This window comes from Myodes glareolus, chromosome 21 (assembly GCF_982192425.1).
Source record: "Myodes glareolus chromosome 21, mMyoGla1.1, whole genome shotgun sequence".
Lineage (NCBI taxonomy): Eukaryota > Metazoa > Chordata > Mammalia > Rodentia > Cricetidae > Myodes > Myodes glareolus.
Genome location: NC_142046.1, coordinates 33,204,111 through 33,224,516, shown reverse-complemented (window position 1 = coordinate 33,224,516; position 20,406 = coordinate 33,204,111). Strand labels below are relative to the sequence as shown.

At 44.3% G+C, this 20,406-nt stretch overlaps 1 protein-coding gene across 1 annotated transcript in view; it reads right to left on the bottom strand.

Annotated features, from left to right (window-relative positions):
- The window catches only part of Lypd6 (LY6/PLAUR domain containing 6), a 125,763-nt gene that overhangs the window by 12,895 nt on the left and 92,462 nt on the right, over nucleotides 1-20,406 (bottom strand). Inside the window, exons 2-3 of the mRNA XM_085681139.2 lie at nucleotides 15,924-16,112; nucleotides 8,384-8,482 (exon numbers count right to left, since the gene is read on the bottom strand). Coding sequence (XP_085537265.1) covers nucleotides 8,384-8,482; nucleotides 15,924-16,041 — 217 coding nt within the window. The 5' untranslated portion in view covers nucleotides 16,042-16,112. The remainder of the gene's footprint in view (nucleotides 1-8,383; nucleotides 8,483-15,923; nucleotides 16,113-20,406) is intronic.

The window sequence follows — 20,406 nt, the reverse complement described above, 5'->3', positions numbered from 1 at the left end:
TTTAGATCTGTGAAATTTACAAATTATCTACCATGTCTGTACTTTAAATGATCTCGTGTAGTTTATTCAGCATTTCTATGAGAATTGTAATTCTGTACAGTGTAGCCACTTGGGAAAATTATTTGCTAAGATCTACTATGAGTGTATCCATGTAAACTCTGTCAACACAAGTTACACACACACACACACACACACACACACACACACACAAAATGCTAAGAGGAAATTAAATTTCTAGCATAGCCATAGATAACTATTTGTACAAATACAACTGGAGACTACAGAAAGGCCCACAGTAATAATTTACATAAATAATTTCAATAAATTACTGCACCTAGTGTGTATTCATACAACAGAAAGAATGAATGGAATGTTTTTTAATAAGATAAGGATACCTCACATAACACTGAGCAAAAAAAAATCAGAAAAATAAGAAGCTAATGCAAGGAAAAATTGATCTATATTATTCGAAATCAGGATGGTGCTATATTAGTTTTTTAAGACTACTATAAAAGCTACCAAAGAAATGGACTTCCACCGAAGTTTTTCTTAAGTTTTGGATGCTAAAAGTTTGGAGTCACGCTTTTCTCTGAGGCTGTGCTCCTTGGCTCATAGATGGTCTTCTACCCACCCCACCCCCACATCTCTACATCATCTTTCCCCAGTGCCTGTGTGGCTTCCAGTTTCCTCTCACAAGGACACCAGTCATACAGGATCAGCACTGACCTGACTACCTTCTGTAATCTTAATCACTGCTTTAAGACTCTAGCTCCAAGCAGTCCCATCCCTAGGGCTGAGGGGTGAGAATTTCTACACGGGGGTGGTGACGCATGCCTCCTCCAGCAGCAGTGACCCCTTGGTTGTGGGAAGGACGGAGACAAGCACAAGAGAGGCTTCTGAGCTTCTGGAAAAGGGTCACTTCACTTCTCAGGGAGTGCTCCGCTTCTGTGGAAAGTTCCATTTGTGGGGAAGGCTACACTGTTTTGCTCTCCCATGTTCGTAGCCCACTGTAATTCAAAATCAGTAACAGAAGGACTCTCCCAGTGAAAGAAATGTGACCCATGAAGGGATGGGCTGCTCGCCCTCACAGAAACCATACAGCCGCTGGCATCTAAGCATCAGGTTATCTTCTTGGCTGTCCTGCTCCTATCAAAGGATCTTGAGGGATTACCTGGAGCTATGGGTTTTCTTCCCCCAGACAGAGCTTAACAGTAAACAGGTGCTCATCAGCCCAAGCAGACACTAGTCGCCGTTTTCCTGTACCTCTTAGGCAAACCGTCAGACTATCCCTTCCCTGTTTTCTCAAAAACAACAACCATACTTTTTTTTAATTAGTATATTTTATTTGAGACAGATCTATGTAGCCCAGGCTGTCCTTGAAGCTCCTGTTTCCTTCTTCTGCTTCTCAAGTGTTGGGTCACAGGTGTACATCACCAAGCTATGGTCTACACTTCCTAATGACTCAGGGTGACACATACACATGAGGACACCCTCCCTTCAATCACTGAAGTTCAGCAAGCATGTGCTTGTTACTGGGCAATGGCGCACACAGTGTCTGGGAAGGTTTATAAACAGTAGCAAAGATTAACAAGACTGAAGCAGACAGTGGCTAAAATAAAGGGAAGATGGCAAAAGCATGAAGCAGATGCCGCCCATCTGACACTTTTCTCATATTGTGGCAGAATACTCAGTGTAAGAATCTGGGAAGAATTTATTTTGACTCACGGTTTGAGGGAGGTGGTTCTATCATGCAGGGAAGGCCAGGAAGAGTTTGTGGCAGTGGGAGTGCGTGGCTAAGACTGCTCACATCTCAGTGAATCAGGATGCAAGAAGCCAGACCAGAACCAGGGTCCACTCTAATCCATAAGCCCAGCACCAGCAGCTACCTCACTTCCTAAATACTCCAGAACTTACCAAAACAGCACCGCTAGCTGGGAACCAACTGTTCAAACACCTAATTCAATGGAGTATATGTCACACTCATAACCATAGCACACCTGAAGCCACCAAATAGAAAATATCTGGACAAAACCATTGTGAATTGGAGTAGGTTTGATACTCTTAATATAATGTTGTTGCTGCTGCTGCTACTGATAAGATGATGATGGTGATGATGCTGCTGCTGCTACTAATAATAATCTTACTTAAGATGACAAAACTTTTGGGTTAAAATATCTGGATGAAATAGCTAATATCTAAAAAAATATCTACAATATCTAATTATATATCTACTATCTAATTATATCACATATTATATATAATACTTACACACATACATATCTTTGTATATATGTATGTGTGTGTGTGTGTATTGAAAGAAAAATTTGAAGAATTTTACTTGCTGAGGTGGCCACTCTGGTATCAATACAAACAATAAGCTTAAAATGATAAGAGGCAGCTAAAACTACAAAAGTCTGATGAAAGTTTCTAAAATACAGAGGATCTGAAGAGTAAGGAATCAAAGAAGAGGAAAGCTCATTTGGTTGGGCCTGACTTGGTCTTTCCTTGGGCACTTGTTAAACCAGAAACCCACAGGGGCAGAGGCTGGAAAGTCAAGCAAAACCCGCTGCCAACAGGTAGAGGAGCAGGGCAGAGTTTTAGTCCATATCAGGGGGTTGGATGCACAAACCCAGTTCTGAGCTAGTGGAGCAACAGGGGAGAAAAAATGAGGCTGACCGGCTCAGAGTGGAAGTCAATGCTGGCAGTTATTCATACTTAATATTTAACAATACTATGGAGTTCTAGCTTCTGTTGTTTCTGTCAATAGTAAGTTTGGCCAGCATTGTGTAGCCAATGTTTGTGTGCGCAGATGGTGAGAGTTCAAGAACTTTCACACAAAAAACCATAAACAATGATTAGGCAGTATTTGGTGAAGCCAAGGTTTGCCTGCCCATGCCCGCCAACCATACTTTCCGAATAGACCTGTCAGGAATTCATATGTGCAGGTACCAAATGACAGAGAAGAATATTAATGCACTTCAAAACTGCATACAGTCCAAATGCCCACCATAGCAGAATAGATCAATTTTCGTGTATTCCCATAATGACCTGAACATCTGTGAGAAAGACGAACTCACAGAACACCATAAGTCTGCACTTACTACTGCTTGAAAGCAAGGATTACATCCTATAGAGCTGCATTTACACAGAATTTAGTGGCCCTTTCGGAGGGGGATGTAATGACGGAGGGATCTGTAGGGTTTCACGGCTTCACATAGGTGGCAGACATCAAAACCTCAACTTGGTAAAGGTAATGAGGTGTTCACTTTGGATTTTTCCTATGTCTGTATTTTAACGTTCAAGATATCTTTAAAACTGGCCATTTATCATGGCAGTATTATGAGAAGAGGGAGTATCTGAAAATCGTCTCATTCCTTAGCAGCGAAAGGTGCTGGATAGGATACCTTTGTAGACGCAGAAATGAACTCTCCAGAAAGGGAAAGATCCCTAGAGCACACACCGAGTAAGATCCTGGTGTTCCTACCCTGGGAAGTTTCAAACCCTCGAGTTAACATGCGATCTAGAGATATCTTGATATAAATTAAGGTAGATGCCTTGGAGGACTATATCCTAAATATAAAGTTGCCTAAAATAAAGAAGAAACTCTCACTCGTATTTTGAGTAAATCAGGAAAAGGATGCCCCAGGGACTGGCCTGTCTAAGAAGTGACGGAAATAAGAAGTCTTCCCTAGAAATACGGCGCCATGGGCTTCTCTTTAGTTAAACTGGGATCTCATTTCTGTTGCCCACCGTACCCATGTCCCCACTAGACTAGCATTCAGAAAGAGCCACCATAGGACATCTTCACTGAATCAATTTCACAAGAAAACAGTGGTCAGCTGAGAAGCAGGGAGCAGAGGACATGTTTCCCATCATAGCATTTTCTACTGCTATTCTGTCGGATTTAGTCTTGAGGGAGGCAGAGACACTTCCTCATGAAGGGACCAAACATGTCCAGGCTAGGGTCTCTGAACTGCCATTTAACTCTTAATAAACATGTATATAGTTCCTCTCTCAACAAAGAGATGCCATGGGCAAAGACGACTGTGATGGAACGACACGAATCTCACCGCCTATTTTCTATCCACTGTTCCTTCAACTGGTCTCTCATGCAATAGATCTCAATATCTTTTTTGTTTACAAAAACCAAGGAAGAGCGGCCAGGTATGAAAGGAGTGTGATGAAATTACAGGTGTAGCAGAAGATGCGGCAGCTGGAGTCGGGAACGGAGGGCGACTTAGAGGCTCTCACTGCAGCAGAAATCACCATGAATCTGCAAGTGAGAGAGGCAAAATAATGTGATAGAGGAGGAAACTCTTACTTTCTCTCACTCAGAAAGGAAGCTCCAGTGAGCCTGCGGCAGCTGGCTATGCTGCTGTTGTTCCTGGGAAAGAGTCTAGTCACTGCCAGGCTTCTTCGGGATATGCTGGACCAGTACGGAGGCACAAGTGTGTCAACTCCATCCGTCTCAGATGGATGCTGTGACATGCTAGACCCATGGTTCCAGAATCCAGCTTCTGAAAGCTTGAGATTTAGTCACCCCCACCCCCAAGCAACTGGGTGTGTGGCCTCATTCTACACAGACAAGATCAAATGCTCAGCCGGAATCAGGTTTTTCACCTTCAACCTTGTGATGACTAAAACCCAGCTAAGCATGTCACAAAATAAGCACGCAATGACCCAGAGATGCTGCAGGAAGCATTGCGCCTTTCCAAGCAACCTCTCAGCAGCCCTCACTAAGCCTGCTGGTCACCTCTGGTCACTTTAGACTCATGGTAAGCAGACAGCACAAATGTAGGAAGACAGAGGAAGCCGCATTTCAATAACATGGCTATTAGTTTTATTGATAGACATTCACATAACCTAGACTTAGAAACACAAGAGTCTTGTACTTGCACCTCTTCTCAGGCTGAGGCGTTGAGTTCCCGCCCTCCCCTGAGGCTCAAAGGTACTCAAAAGGGCATTGCTGTAGTTTCTGGTGTCTATTAATTGTCCTTGATATACACACAGTCCTACTCTTCGGCCAGGTCTTCGCTGGCGGTTGGGCACACACGGAAAGTCCAGTGTCCACACCACTGCCCTGCATGACTTCGGGAAGAGTCGTCTCCTGAAATATTTAAGTCCTTTCCCTAGCTGGAGAATTGCACAGCTTCCTACTGTGAGGAGCAACTGTCCCCTCAGCCCAGCTGCTCTCCTCGGCCCTCAGCTCCCACAGCATTTAAGGCCGGTCTGGGCACTTAACTTTCACCTGCTGTGTCTAACACCCGATACGGTCAGATCTTATCTCCCAGGGTAAACTGTCTGCTCCTAGAAAGAAGAAACTAGATTCCTATCTTCCACTGCGTAATTGTCCCAGGGGCCTGGCCTGGTTCCTTTATGTCATGGACTCAGAGTACAACTGCATTTGTCCCCACGCAGTTACGGAACAGCAAGATAAAAGGGGAGCTTCCGGAAAAGGGGGAAGGGATAGCTTCTGTAAAGACCTTGTGTAAAGACCTCTCAGTTCTTCCAGTTATCTGGAGTTCGAAGAGGGAGATTCTGATTGGAAAGAAAGCACCAAGACAGGCAGTCCAGAACGGTGCTTCTGGTCACCTGTGTTTCGTCCTCTGTGACAGGGAGGGATTTGTCTGCTAACGTCTACAAATGCTAGTTCACATGCCTTCCTGTGCCCTGTATGCTCTGCTGAGTCCGTCCTAAGCAGCCATGTGCTGCTCCTGGCTGAACATATCCTCCAAAGTTCCGCCACTGTAACCGATCCATCAGCATCAAGAGGTGGAAACTTGGAGAGGTGAAGCCAGAAAGGTAAAGCCGACCTCATGAGTGGGGTAGGGACACCTTACAGGCCTGTACAAGGTGGCTTTGCTCCTTTCCATCTGGCCGTACATTGTGAACACACAATGCGGCTCTCCCAGGGAGGTCGCAATAAGAAGGTGCCACACTGGAAGCAGAGCATCAAACTCCCCAGACCCTGAACTCTCCAGAACCTTGCTGTGGGACTGCAAGGCCTTCAAAGCAGTGGGAAATGAGTTCCTGGTTCTTTGGGGTTTTTTGTTTTTGTTTTGTTTTTCAAATTCCTGAGATTCAGATATCATGTTCTCGCAAATGGCAACAAGGTTAGAAGCCAGTTGGCCAGATCTGCTCTAGTAGCAGCCAGCCCTAAAGCACATCTTTCTGGATTTGTCCAGAGTCTCTGTTGACAACTGTCAACTTCTGATGCAAATTTAAGCCACTCAGGGAGCTTTCCAAAATCACTGTCCTCGGACCCACCCACGCCAGTAAAAAGGCGGACCTGTGGGAGGACCCCAGGCACCAGTGCTTCCAAGCATTTACTGGCCTGGTGCAGCCACTTTTGAGAATCAGGGGTTCAGTTGGCCCTTTAACAACTGATCCAAACGTTCATCCTGTAGAGCTAAGTCAGAACATGAAAACACTGCCTCGTTTTGAACAAAGCAATGCCTGTAGAAGGAAAGTGACAGGGTGTGGGTGATCAATGTGGCAAGACAGCTACCTTAGGATTAAGCTAGGCTTCACCGGCATCATCTTTTCTTTGTCCCCATAATTTTTTAAGGCCCCCTGACATCACTACCTAAAATTCAACAAGAGCCTAGAAATGAGACGTTTCCCTCCTAGGAAGTAAAGGAGCCTCCAGTAGTTCTCAACCCTTGACTGTGGCGCAGAATCACCAGGCATAGTGAGAGATACTGATGCGGGACCCGAAACTCTGAGCCTGGTTCAATTCATGGAGAGCTGTTGAAAGACCCAGATAAATTCAGACCCCTCTAGCAGAAAGAGTAGAGCCAAAACAATCTAGCAGAGAGAGAAGAACCAAACATCTAGGTTAGCCAGTTCAGTGACTCTGTTCCAGGAACAAGCTGACCATAAAGTTAGATTATAATCTTGAGAATAATCTTGAGAAACAGGGAGTTACCCCCTTGTGATTATCACTAGTATTTTCGGAATTTTCTAATGACACCCTCCCTACCCACTTTGGGTTATTGGGTTATGATTTCTTCTGTTAAATACCCCTTCTCCCAGCTACTGGAGGACGAACTCTACCCCTGCGTGGGAAATGAGTTTCGGCCCCAGTGCACTGGTTCCTGTCCTGTCAATAAACCTCATGTAATTGCAACAAGGACAGTCTCTTGTGAGTTCCTAGAGGGGTCGTGTTATCCTGAGACTTGAGTGAGAGTTTCCTCACTTCGGGGGGTCTTTCACTGTGGTTCTGGATATGGCTGAGTCTGCTCACATGGACACGCTTTAGAAAGGCAAGTTCTTGGGCCCATTTCAGGCCTGATGGATCTGCTAGGCGGATGAGTCAGAGAGTTGACAATGGTAGCATATCCCTGTGCTATGATAAGTCACAGCATGGGCAGTGATCATGCTTCAGGTTGGGAGCCACAGGCACAGGCTGGGCATACATTTTCAGTGGGTTCTCTATATACTTCCAGAAAGCCCCAGGAGAAAGATCAAGGTTAAAGAGTTTGAACTGCTTGTCTCTATCGGTTAGTACTGTCCCAGCTCTCCCAATGCCAGTCTAGCAAAGGGCATTCTTTGTACCAGACATGAGGAGTCCTGCCTTATGTTGAAAAGTAATGAATGCATTTATTGTATTCGTCATTCTAACATATCTGAATTAAATCTACAGTGGAAAGCATTCACTGCCAAGACAACTGTCAATGGAGTACCCCATAGTCCACACCCCCACCCCCACTCAACCAGTCGACTTTCCTACAAAATAAAACAGTCAATTAGCCATGACCTCACAGCTGGATAGAAGCATCGTTTTCACTCACTAAAAAGAGAGATATAAATAGGATGTGTCTTCTTTTCCCAATGAGTATTTTGATCAAAATTTCAAGCTTTAACTGCAGTCCATCTCGTCCTTGAAAGAGAACTTAGCAGTTGAAAAGGTTCAAGTTTTGTTTTTTTTTTTTTTGTTTTTTTTTTTATTGATGCGGCGATGGCATTTAGAATGTCGGCTTTCACAGTCTCGAAATGTAAGACCGTGGCAAGACAGGCAATAAATGAAATCATTACATGAGCATCGATTCATCCTTTACATGAAAGAAGCGACTAAGGATGAAGGCTTCAAAGAGTGGCAAACAAGCTGCCCATTCTCTACTGCTCCACACTTGGCTGGCCCCAGGGTGGAGCCGTCTCAGCTACCTCCCGTAGAGCTCCAACTACACTTCATGAGAAAGGGAACGATCGTATGGGTCCCTGTGTATCTGAGAGTCTTGGAGGATGAATTATGCATCTGCCTAAAAGATCTGCCAATAGCCTCAGACAAGAGGAGCGGTTGTGATTCCAAGCATGTCCCTGGTTTTTAGGGTTACTCGCTCTCAAGTGCTCTGGGGACCCAATCTGTCTGCTGAGACTTTACCTCGAGGACAGTAGATGTCAGGGGCCCAGCGGTTGCATTCATAATTGTCTGCTGCCTTCTCACAGGTGAAGCATTTAAATCCACCAGGATATGGAGTGGCTGCAAAAACCAAGAGAAAAAAAAAACACACCGATTTCAGATGGAGCAAAGAATCCTGTAAAGTTATAATATATTAATTTTTAAAAGGGTTCTCGAGATATCTTGGAGCTGGAGAAAAAAATTAAAACGAAGTATCTGATGACTCAGCATTTTACAGCAGGAAATTTACTCCTGAGACACAAACACTTGTATTCACACACAAAAATCTGCATACAACCCAGTCGATTTCATTTAAACAGGCTGCCTACTCCTGATCTGGAAATATGAAATCTAAAATGCTCCCAAATCTAAACCTTTGGAGCAGCTCTCCAAATTGCACACCTGACCTCATGTGACCAGTTACTGCATTGAAAAGACTGTGTAGAATTCCCTCCAGCAATTATGCAAAAGTCTCCCAGGCTATTTACAAGGTGCATATGAAGCTAGTAAATGTGGCATTTGGACTTCGGGCTCATCCCAAGATATTGCACCACATACAAACAGATACTCCAAAATCCAAAAACCTTTTAACACCTGAAATATCCCTAGTCCCATGCACTTCAGAGATAGGACATTCAGCCTACAATGACCCAACCTGTAAGGATCTCAAATGTCTATCAATAAGGGAATGGATTAAACAAACTGTGGTACATCTATACTATGGAATAGCGGGCACCAACAAAAAGGAACAGATTGTTTGTATTTTCAACAAGTTTAATAAATTCCCTTGGGATTACTCTCAGTGAGAAAGAAAAAAACAGTCAAAAACCCTACATGTTATATGGTTATATTTATATTACTATTTTATTATTTTTATATCTATGCATTCATGTATGCATGCATGTATGTGTGTGGATGTATGTATGTAGTGCGTGTGTGTGTGTCCAGGTGCCACAGTATGCACATGGAGACAGAGGACAACTTGCAGGAACTGGTTCTTTCCTTCCTGGGGATCAGACACATGCAGCAGGTCCACCTTGTCTGCCCACAGAGCACTTGGGACCATTTATCAAACCTCCTTTGACACAACATAATTCGGAATGGACAGTGCGCAGAAGAGTGGCTACCGGTGTTACAGGTGGCCATGGGCGGGTACCCTTTGGAGAGGAGGTGTGACTCACACAATCCCAGCAGCGCTCTCTGACCTTTCCCATCCTCTCTCCACACTTGTGCTGTGCTTCCTGCCTTCCTCCAAGGCCCACTTGTTCTCTGCCCTGCTCCTAGGCTCAGGCTGGGGAGTCACCTGAGAACCAGGCTCTGGAGGTGCTCAGGACACCAGGCGTTGCCAGCATGGGGCAAAGGGTCAGCAAGCAATGTCAGCCGCACTCCCGGGAGGACAGTCTTCTGGTTCCCAGTTCTTCGGCTCTTGTGCTTCCAATGGCCTCTTACCTGGAATCCTTTGCTCGCCTGCCTCGTGATTTAGATCTCTGCCTTCTCTAAACAGATCCGGAGCATTTTAAAAATTTGCAACGGTACCTGGGCTGGCCTCGTGGAAAGCCGCAGGCATTTAAACAGTGCGTCTGCGGGAGCCAACAGCTCGCTCTCGCAGATGGCTGTGCCCGAGGAGCCCACTGGTAGAAATAATCATCTCAGGGTAAATTTCATGGCCCACATGGAACCAATTAAGTACGTTATCAAAAATAAATGAAGGAGAGGCATCGGCTTAAGGCCAGAATTATGGTCCAGATAAAACTTTGATTTTTTTTTCACCTTGCCCAAAATAGCTGTCCATTCGCATACTTGACTGAAATATTTCAGAAAAGGGACTGTGATCGTGGTACCTGGACTGCTGACTGGCTATAGAGAATGAGTAACCAGACCTTTCCGTGGGCCCATGAGAGTCCTGTGATCCTCCTGCTAGCTAAACTCATTGACAAACAGGTTAAAAGTAAGGGCATGGATCACCTCCTAAAACAATAAAAAGCCTAGAGACGGCCCAGGAGGGAACTGTACCATGGGGAAAATGCTCTCTGGCACATCACAAAAGCAACAGGAAATAATTTGGTGAAGCACACACATATAATTAGTAACCTCCCCCCTTTAGCACCTAGAAAAGTCTTTCATATTTTAATTGAACAATTCTGTGTTGGAATTAAAAGGAAAAAACCAGCCAAGTTTCAAAGCCCAAAACCACTCAATGTTATATGGGCATTTTAATAGGTTTGTATTTCACAAATATCATTATAAGAAAGAAAAAATCATGCCACCGGTCTAGGAAATCATGCTGGTTTGCTACATTAAAAACAGTTCCACTCTTAAGTTTAGAATATTTAACATATAAATCACTTTAAGGGGTAAAAATTTTCAAGTATCTTGTAAAATTTTGAAGTAGCATAGTGGAAATAGAGCACTGGACAAAAATGAATATAAAAGATTTGATAAAACCAGTGTTTTCCAGGCAGGGTTCATCGCAGTCACCAAGGTTTGTGACTGCAAGCTAGCCACACCACTTCAGCCCACGTGACTCATTCACTGGCACAGCCAATCGTACCAGTCTGGCACTGCAGCCAAAACAATTCTTGGCTGGCTTCTTGGATTAGTTATGCCTGGAAACTTTTCCATCAAAGAGATAAACTAAAAACTTTGAATAACGACAAACCAACTGCTCCAAGAATAAAGATATTGAGAACCAAACACTAATAAGTTGTTGTGTTACCAAACCTGGATTAGCTCATTGACTTTTCAAAATGCTCTTTTACAACACTGATGACATATTAGATTAAATACTGCCACTTCTTATGTAAACCCTTGCTCTGCAATTAACCCAAGGACATTGGCCTCTGAAGAGAAGCAAGAGCTACAGCCCTATGCAGCAAAAGGGAGCTTTGTTTCAAACCATTTCTACCCAAACGAAGTCATCAGTAATTGCTACTGGTGATTGACCAAATGCCCTTGATTTTGGTTGGTTTATTATTATTTATCTTATTTTCAAAATTGTATGTGCATGGGTGTTTTGTCTGCATGTATGGCTGTGTGGACCCCTTTGAAAGCCTAGTATCTAAGGAGGCCAGCAAAGGGTGTCAAATCCCCTGGAACTGGAATGACAGACGGTTCTGACGTGCTCTGTGGGTGTTGGGAACTGAACCCGGGTCCTGTGGGATAACTGCCAGCGTTCTGAACCACTGAGCCATCTCTCCAGCCCCTTCTTGGTCTTATTTTAAAACCTATGAATCCATGGCTGTTTGCATTCTCAAACACCGTAGCTTAATATTTGTTTATAGAAAAATTTGTTGATAGTTTGCTTAGGGAGCCAATGAATGGCCCTGATTCCTGACAAATCTTTGCAAGCATATTCGACTTTAATTAACTACAGAACAGTACCGAACAAATGGAGAAATAATTCCCTCTGGCAATACTTAACCTGAATAAGGTCAGCAGATGAACAACTGTCTCCAGTAACTTGCTAACTGATACTGCATCTGATAAAGAGTTTATCCCTCTTTTAACAGACAGGGAAAGAGGTCCCTAAGATGTGCTATTTTCTTCTTTACTACTTCAAAGCCTTACAGAGCGAGCGGACTTTAGATCCTGGTGGCCCCGGCTGTGAATGAATCTAATTTGGCTCTTGATCACAGAGTTAATAAGCTTAGCACACTGCATTTCAGGGCATAAGGCCTTGGTCCCTCAAGAGAGGGCGATTGTAAAGAAAAAAGAAACACCGGTGTGCCCAGTTACTTCCTGTAAGAGAATCTGTCCATTAACTCGCATGGTCAGCCCTAGTTCAAGTTTCCATAACTCATTTGTAAGGCATCAGGAAAGATCTAGCCTCCCTGCCCACCCCCCTCGGAACTTTTGCCTGGACAAAGACCTTCAGTCAGCCGCTGGAAATGTTCAGAAAGCAGATGGCTTCGCAATGGATGCGGATGCGCAGTGTGCCTGCTCTGGGCAAATTAGTTTCCACTGTTAGAAAATGGATGGAAATTAAAAAAAAATCTAAACATCTAATATTATCTGTCCTGCACCATTAAAATCTTGCTGATAGAATGTTGACATGAACATAGTTCTAATAGACCATACTTCCTGACACCTGTCTACAAGTCCTCTTACTCTGTAAGACTCAACAGAGTGTAGGTCTGTGCATACATATCCTCAGTTTCCTGTGTGGGGCATAAGCAAGTTCCTGCAAGGACAGAGCTCTTTGATGCACAAGATGAAGAAGGGTTCGGGACATGCATGCAAAGGAAAATTGGATTGTTTTCCAGGAGAGGTTTCTCTGCTACAGAAAGAAACAGAGGCCAAGACAGGGCGCAGTCATCTTATTAAATTCTCCTGTGTGATATTTGACCGAATAAATAGCTCCATTTCTCTTAATATTAACTCTCATTCGGGGGATTGTAATTAGATTTTTGGTGATTTAACCTGAGAATGGAAAAAAAAAAAACCCAGCACTTCTCATATTAAAAAAAGAAGAAGAAAGGCACATACAAATTATCAAACAGAATGTTCTGGTGGATGAGTTTGAAATCCATAAAGTTTGTTTCTTATAATACATGGAAACGTCAAAGATTTGGAAAGCAGAGAGCAAAGGAGATAAGCGAGGTGAGGACGAATTTTACCAGTCAGCTACCATCGGTGACGGCTGTCTGGACCAAAGAACAATCAGTTTACTTGGCATAGAAAGCTTGCATTTTTCTCAAACTTCCTGCCACACCATGTTCTTCTGCAGATAGATTCTGTGTTTTGCTATATAACATTAATAGAATCTGGCTCACTCACTGACCCAGAGAAAGCTGCTTGTACCTCACCTACAAAGTGAGGCGATTGTGTAAATAATTCAAAATCAGACTAATCCCATGTCCCCCTCATGTATTTTTTACGGCCAGTGCTGAACAGAAACTTTCTTGTTTCTGCTGGATCCCTCCATCTAAGCATGAACAAGGGTGCAAGAGCGGAGAGAAGCGTGGCTCTTTAAAAATCCAAAGTGCAAACAAACACACTCAAGACACTTCTGATGGAGTTTGGAGAAATGGGAAGTTAACTCTGATCTGACATGGGCAGAACAACTTCAAGTTCTACAGCCCAACAAGAATTCTCACAGCCTGCAACCTGAGTTCATCTAGTTCTGCTGCTCACGGTCTAGGCAGAAACAACTTCAACCATTTTCACATTTAAGAACCAAATCAGAAAAGACCATGCTTCCTATTCAGTTAACATAGGTCACTGACTCAAACTTACCTATTACCGTACTTTATTGTATTTGGGACAAGGTGTTGCTATGTGGCCCATGCTGGCCTGGAACTCGCTGGGCAGCTCAAGCAGTCCTCAGCCTCTCCTATGTCACCTCCTAAGTGCTGGGATTACTGTTGTGGGCCATCCTACCTGGCTCTCCTAAAGAGCAGATATGATTTCCCCAGTAGAGTGTCAAAGTTCATCCTTCGAAGACAACACCAAATAGGGACCATCTGCACCCCAGGCACTCAGTAGCCATCCCAGGGAGGGAAAAGCAGTGCATTTTGTCCTAGTTTACATAATAAACTCATTCCCTTCAATGTTCAACTCCTATCCTCTGTGTAGCTTTAGAAGAGACCATGGAAAGATGAGCTTGTGATCTGAGTCTCTCACTAATGCTGACAGAGAACATCAAAAAAGCCAACGTTCTGGTACTTACGCCTGAGGGACAGAAACCTGGGTCTTCTAGTTGTTTGGGGCGAAGAACAGAATGCAATCTAGAGAGCAGGGCAAGTATCAGAGTGTCTTCTGCTCACGTAAATTATCAAAACAAAGTCAAAACTCCCACAAATTAAGCAGTCAGATAAATTTCTCATACAAGTAATCAGTAGGCAGATTCTGCCAGTGAGGACACAGGTGCAGAAGGTAGACTTCTGACAGTGAGGGCACAGGTGCAGGAGGTAGACTCTGTCAGTGAAGATACAGGTGCATTAGATACACTGCCAGTGAGGACACAGGTGCAGAAGGTAGACTCTGCCAGTGAGGGCACAGGTGCAGTAGATACACTGCCAGTGAGGACACAGGTGCAGTAGATACACTGCCAGTGAGGGCACAGGTGCAGTAGATACACTGCCAGTGAGGGCACAGGTGCAGTAGATACACTGCCAGTGAGGGCACAGGTGCAGTAGATATACTGCCTGTGAGGACACAGGTGCAGTAGATACACTGCCTGTGAGGACACAGATGCAGTAGATACACTGCCAGTGAGGACACAGGTGCGGGAGGCAGACTCTGCCAGTGAGGACACAGGTGCAGGAGGCAGACTCTGCCAGTGAGTGCACAGGGATTTTATAGTCTGGTTGACTAAATCATGACAACAGCAGAAAAACGACTCCACTATCTATTGGGTACAGGTCTCTGCTACACAGATAATATTCCTGGTCTATAAAACAATACCTCGATGTATGTATGATTTTACCAGATTAGAAATAAACTAACAAATGTCCCTTGCATTGCCTGAGAACTTACCACGGCTCCTGCTCAGTGCTAAGTTCCCTGTGCATTATGTTACACAACAGTCACAAAGTCAGGAGGCCAGAGGACAGCTGACCTAGTTGCTGAGAGTCAAGATCAGGTGTACTCCAGGCCCCTGAGCATCCCACATGACTTCTCCCAAGCTACAGGAGTTAACTATGCCAGGATTGTTGGCTGAGAAAGTCCAAATAGCTGCCTCCTCTTTGCACGTTGTATGATCTTCAACAAAAAGGGCCATATTTTAATCGCCTATGTACAGCAGACATTTAAAGATAATAATATACTTTGGGCTGAAAGCTAAAGTCCAGGACACACACAAATATACTCAGCACTCACCACCACAAGCACAATACTGAAGAGAAGTCAGACAAAAACCAAAAGAGAACATGGATACAGCAATGAGGACAAAAAGAGGAAGCCACACTGCTGTTTGCCAAAGTGTAGTCTCAAAGGACCCAAAATTCCCATTGGAAGCAAGAAGCACAAGCAAGAACCCTGATAAATGCAAACCAGAAGCTGGAGGCAGGAACCTGATGCCAGGGACCTGCACTGCTGTGGACTCCCCGAAGAATTCTTAACCATGGGAAATCCAGAAGTCCAGAGAATAGGACGCTGTGGGTGGCAGTGATGTTTTAACTGAGGCAAGGTGCCAAAGGGAAAGGTCAGCTATATCAAGCTATAAAGGTCTAATCTCTTTACAAACAGCACACCGCCTGGGATGGGCCAGTTCCCTTTGATATCTGCCTGAGAACCGAGAGAGCCAAAGGGAAGGGTATACAGAGTCAGAAGGATGTGCAGCAGACAGAGAAAACAAGCCTCATCATCTTGCCCAAGATACAAAACAAACACCCTGTGGAAAGGAGGGGGTAAAACACAAGGCAACGTTAATTATCATCTACACCCCTAAATAAATCACCCCATGTCTCTCCTGTATTAAGGTTGCTTTCCACTGGGCATGCTTCGATTCCTTTCTAGCTAAAAAACGAGGCTTTTCTTTTTTTTTTTCAGACAAGAGAACAAATAGAAAATAGAGTCTTACTTGAAGGGTGGAGGTAGATTATGTCTTTCACTGTGAAGTCTCGGGATTGCGCAGCTTTTAGACAGTCGGCCAGCAGGCTCAGCAGCAGGAGCCAGGCCAGGGCAGGGCTAGGCTCCATGGCAGACTGGCGTGTCCCTCATACAGAAGGCCTCAAAGTGGGCACTCGAGGCGATGAGAGAGGGCTTGCACCTGAAACAGGAACACAGACTCATCTTGGTACCCAGCAGGAGACGGAGCGGGCAGCCTGGCTGATCTCGGGTAGGTGAGTTGAGCTGGGGAGGGACGGCACGCTGGGCCCAGGGATACAGGTGCCAAGGGGGCGAATCTTATAAATGGTAATTTTAGAGTAGTTAGAACATTCCAGCCAGAATCTATTCTTAATCAGGCTGCTCCTACTGGTAGCAATCCTTCCTAATATCCAGCAGAGATGGTATCAGAAGAGATTGAATTTTAATGAAATCCAGCTATTTTTTGCCAAGAGCCCAGGGGCCATGTGCCAGAGAGCAACAATAAATAAGTCAGAAGTCAGGTGCAAAGCGCAGAAGCTTCTCCTCAATTATGGTGTGGGCCAGGGACCAGGTACCATCCTCTCTGAGTCCTAGCCCACCATTCCAAACTGTAGGAGGTAGACTAGATTTGGAAAAGAAATATAGATAAGCTGACATTTTCCAAGCCCCCGAAAACCATCTCAACAGCACAAAATCTCCTGAACGAAACCAACATTTTTTAGTGAATACTGCTGAAGGTGTTTGCAAAAAATAAAATAAATAAAAATACTGGTTTATTCCAATAGCCCTAAGAGATTGCCATTCCTGTTATCCCATTTGGAGTGAACAGGTCAAACACTAAAGGCTGGGACTGGCTTCTATTCACAGTGTAGCTTTCAACTCTGCATTTTAAACACCAGCAGCCGATGCTGTGTTCTACCTAAGAATGGGTGATTATGGGATTGAGTTGCTCCTTCGCATTAAGAAGCCATCTACTGCCCTTTATCCTGATTCTCGTGTCCTGGGAAGGGAGAACAGTAGAGCCCTGTGCAGACCGTTCAGCCCACGCAGAATGCAGGAATGCTTCTTCCACAAATGGCTCTCTCTCACTGACTCCTTCGTGCCCAAGAAAGTCCGGTCTCACAGTCTGCCTTTCCAAATTCCATAGTCTCTCTTGCTCATTAAAGGGAGTCGAAGTTAAGTATTTACTTATTTCAACCTAAGTAAAAACTTGCAATTTAGACACTGTGTACAGAGTTCATGTAAATATTCAACAAGATTTTTAAACAGTTTAAATTTTTAAGTTCACTTGTGAAAAAAGAACCTTAAATAAGGACTAAAATATCACGAATCAATAGAAATTCAATAGAAAAAAAGGCAACGAGGCCAATTTAGATATTAGGATATACTACAAAGTGATGTTAATTCAAAGTGAATGGACAAAAAGTACACCAACAGCCCAACTCTTCATTGGATATAAGCAGATTTCCAAAACGACACACAGAACACTAACAGTGTGCAGCACTATACTAGAGCGAATGGAGTATGGGAAACACTAACTGAACTCCATATGCTAAAACTATTTACAAATGTTTCTACGTTCATTTTTTTGTTTGCTTTCGGAGGCAGGGTTTCTCTGTCATTCTGGCTGTCCTAGAATTAGATCTATAGATCAGGCTAGTCTGAAATTCAGAGATCTGCCTGCCCCTGCCTCCCGAATGCTGTAGTGAAAGGCGTGTTTGGCCACACCCGGCTATGGTCACTTTTTTTTTTTAACTTGGCAAGCTGTTTGGGAAGGTTCCCTCTAAGGACGGACGATGCAACCTTGCCAAGTCCCGGCTCACCGGTTGCTCACACTTTGCTTTCTGAAGCAGACATGTATTCAGAATGAGTACAGGCAGCGAGGCCATCTAATAAATACAACTGGTGAACGCTGTCGGGACACTTAGTTGAACAGTGCAAGCAGAAACAGAACAAATGTCCGTGGTGGCCTTCCCTGCCTTGAGGTGGCAGTTCAGCTTCACCCTAGTGGAGCCGACAATGTCTCCCTTTTTAGAGAACTGGGTGAGGCAGGGAAGACAGGCCTGCACCTGGGAGGCAGGTGGGCACAGGGAATACTGGAGACTTCTACACCACAGCCCACACCCGGCCTGTTTCTTTGAGACTCAGAGTTGAAAATGGCAGGAACATTATGTTTGGAACTCACAGAAAAATGCAGAGGGCCAGCAAGGAAACAGGATAGATGACAAGAGAGGCCAGGCCTTAGAGTTTGCTGGGGCTACCACAGGGTAGGGAGCCAGCTTGACTTTCTCTCAGGTGTAAAGGCTGGAAGTTCTGGGTCAAGGTGTCTGTAGCTTTGGTGCGTTGTGGTCTTTCTCCTTGGCTACAGACGGCCACCCTCCCTTTGTCCCCTCGTGGCCTTCTTCCGTTTCTTTCTCCTGTTCTTATGGGGATACCAGTCCTTTTGAATTGGGGCTCTATATTTATGACTTCACCTTAATCCTAGCAACCTCCTTAAAGGCTCTGTCTCCAAACAGAACTGCATTCTGAGGTATGTGATGATAAAACTTTAAGTTAAACTTTGGGGGGAACCACACTTCAGCCCAGAGTACAGAGTTTCTTTCATCTTACATTTCCGGTCCCGTGATATACCACAGAGCTACTATTTAAAATTATGAATGGTGATACAGAGAGCCACAGAGAGATGCAAATGCCTACTTGCATCATGGGGTACATGAGATCTTCTGGGCAGGGACTTTCTGTGGCTGTCATTACTTCCTCTGGTTCACCTGGTTAGAGAGGAGCATTGGCCATCGCTGTGATGAGATGAGACATTTGCCTCGGGCACTCCAGTAGCTCAGGGATGCTCTCCTGTCCTCTGATGTAAAGTTACATGAGAACAACAACAAAATCATGTCTGCTAAAAAGAAAACTAAATCCAGGCCACACCACAGAATAAAACTTAGATGTGGGATGTCCTTCTGTATATGTGTTACTTTTATTGGTTGATGAGTAAAGGTGTTTTAGTCGGTGACTTAGCAGAGCAAAACCAGGCAGGAAATCATATACATATATATATACATACATATACATATATGTATACATATACATATATACATATACATATATATATATATATGGAGAGAGAGAGAGAGAGAGAGAGAGAGAGAGAGAGAGAGAGAGTAGGTGGAGTCAAAGAGATGCCAAGTAGCTGCCACCAAAGCAAACAAATGCCGGGCCCTTACCAGTAAGCCACAGCCTCGTGCCAATACACAGATTAATAGAAATGGGTTAAAAATATAAGAGTAGATTAGTAAGAAGCCTGAGCTAATAGGCCAAGCAGAGTTGTAATTAATATAGTTCCTGTGTTACTATTCAGGTCTGGGCAGGCAGAAAACAAACACAGACTCTGCTTACAAAACTTAACTAAGTCCCAGAAGCCATGGCCACTTCTACCATGTAACCCCAAATATAATCTGATAGGTATGGGAAGTATCTTGAGGTAATGTTCAAAGTTTCATACTATCAAGAAACCTATCTTCATAATGAAATAAATAGAACAGAAAACTCAATGTAAGAGATGAAATTAAAACAATGTGGGTTAAGAACATAAAGGTTTACCATACCACATGGGGTCACTTTAATCCCCATCTTGTTCCCCCCCCCCCGCCCCACACAACCATATACAACACGGCTTCTGCTTTCTGGTTTGTCTTCCATGTCTCTCCTCCCTACATGGAGTCACTTCCTTATCACCGGATTGGTGTGTGCAGCTGTTTAAGAACTCCCTAGTACCTCCCTGCGATGGGACCGACAACCCAGGCTGGAGACTATGTTTTATATATGAATTTCAAAACAATCAGTGAGAAGTTTTTCAGGAATAGAATTGAAGGTGAGCTCGCCTTACAGTTCATCTTCATGGTTCCTGCTATCCACTGAACATCCTAGACAACCCTGAGAGCATCCCTTTGAAACTCCTCTAACCTCCTGCATTGAAGAGCGAGCTCTGGAAGCACAGGACGACAACCAGGTAACGGTGACGTGTGGAGCAGCTGAACGTTGCCCCCTCTCCCTAGATGTCCATGCCACAATCCCCAGAAATCGACAAGGGAACTTGAATGTGATTAACTTAAGACTCCTGAGGTGATGAAAGCCAACTGTTTTATCCAGGTGGGGCCATATCATCTCCAGAGTTCCTGCCAGAGAGAGGGAGGGACAGGAAAAGGGAGGAAGTTCTTGTAAGTCCAAGAACCTGCTGTGCTGTGAGCAGAGGCCACAGGCTGAGAAATGCTCCGAATTCTAGAGGCTGCAAAGGACTCAACAATCCTGTATCCTCTCCCAAAGGCCCAAGAAGAAGCAGTCACCCTGACATCAGCCTAGTGCTGACTGGTGCTGAACTGTTGACCTCCTGAATAAAAGGGTTTTAAAAAAAACCCATTGTTTTTAAGCCACTAAATCTGTAGCAATTACAGTAGCTAAGGGAACATAAGACAACT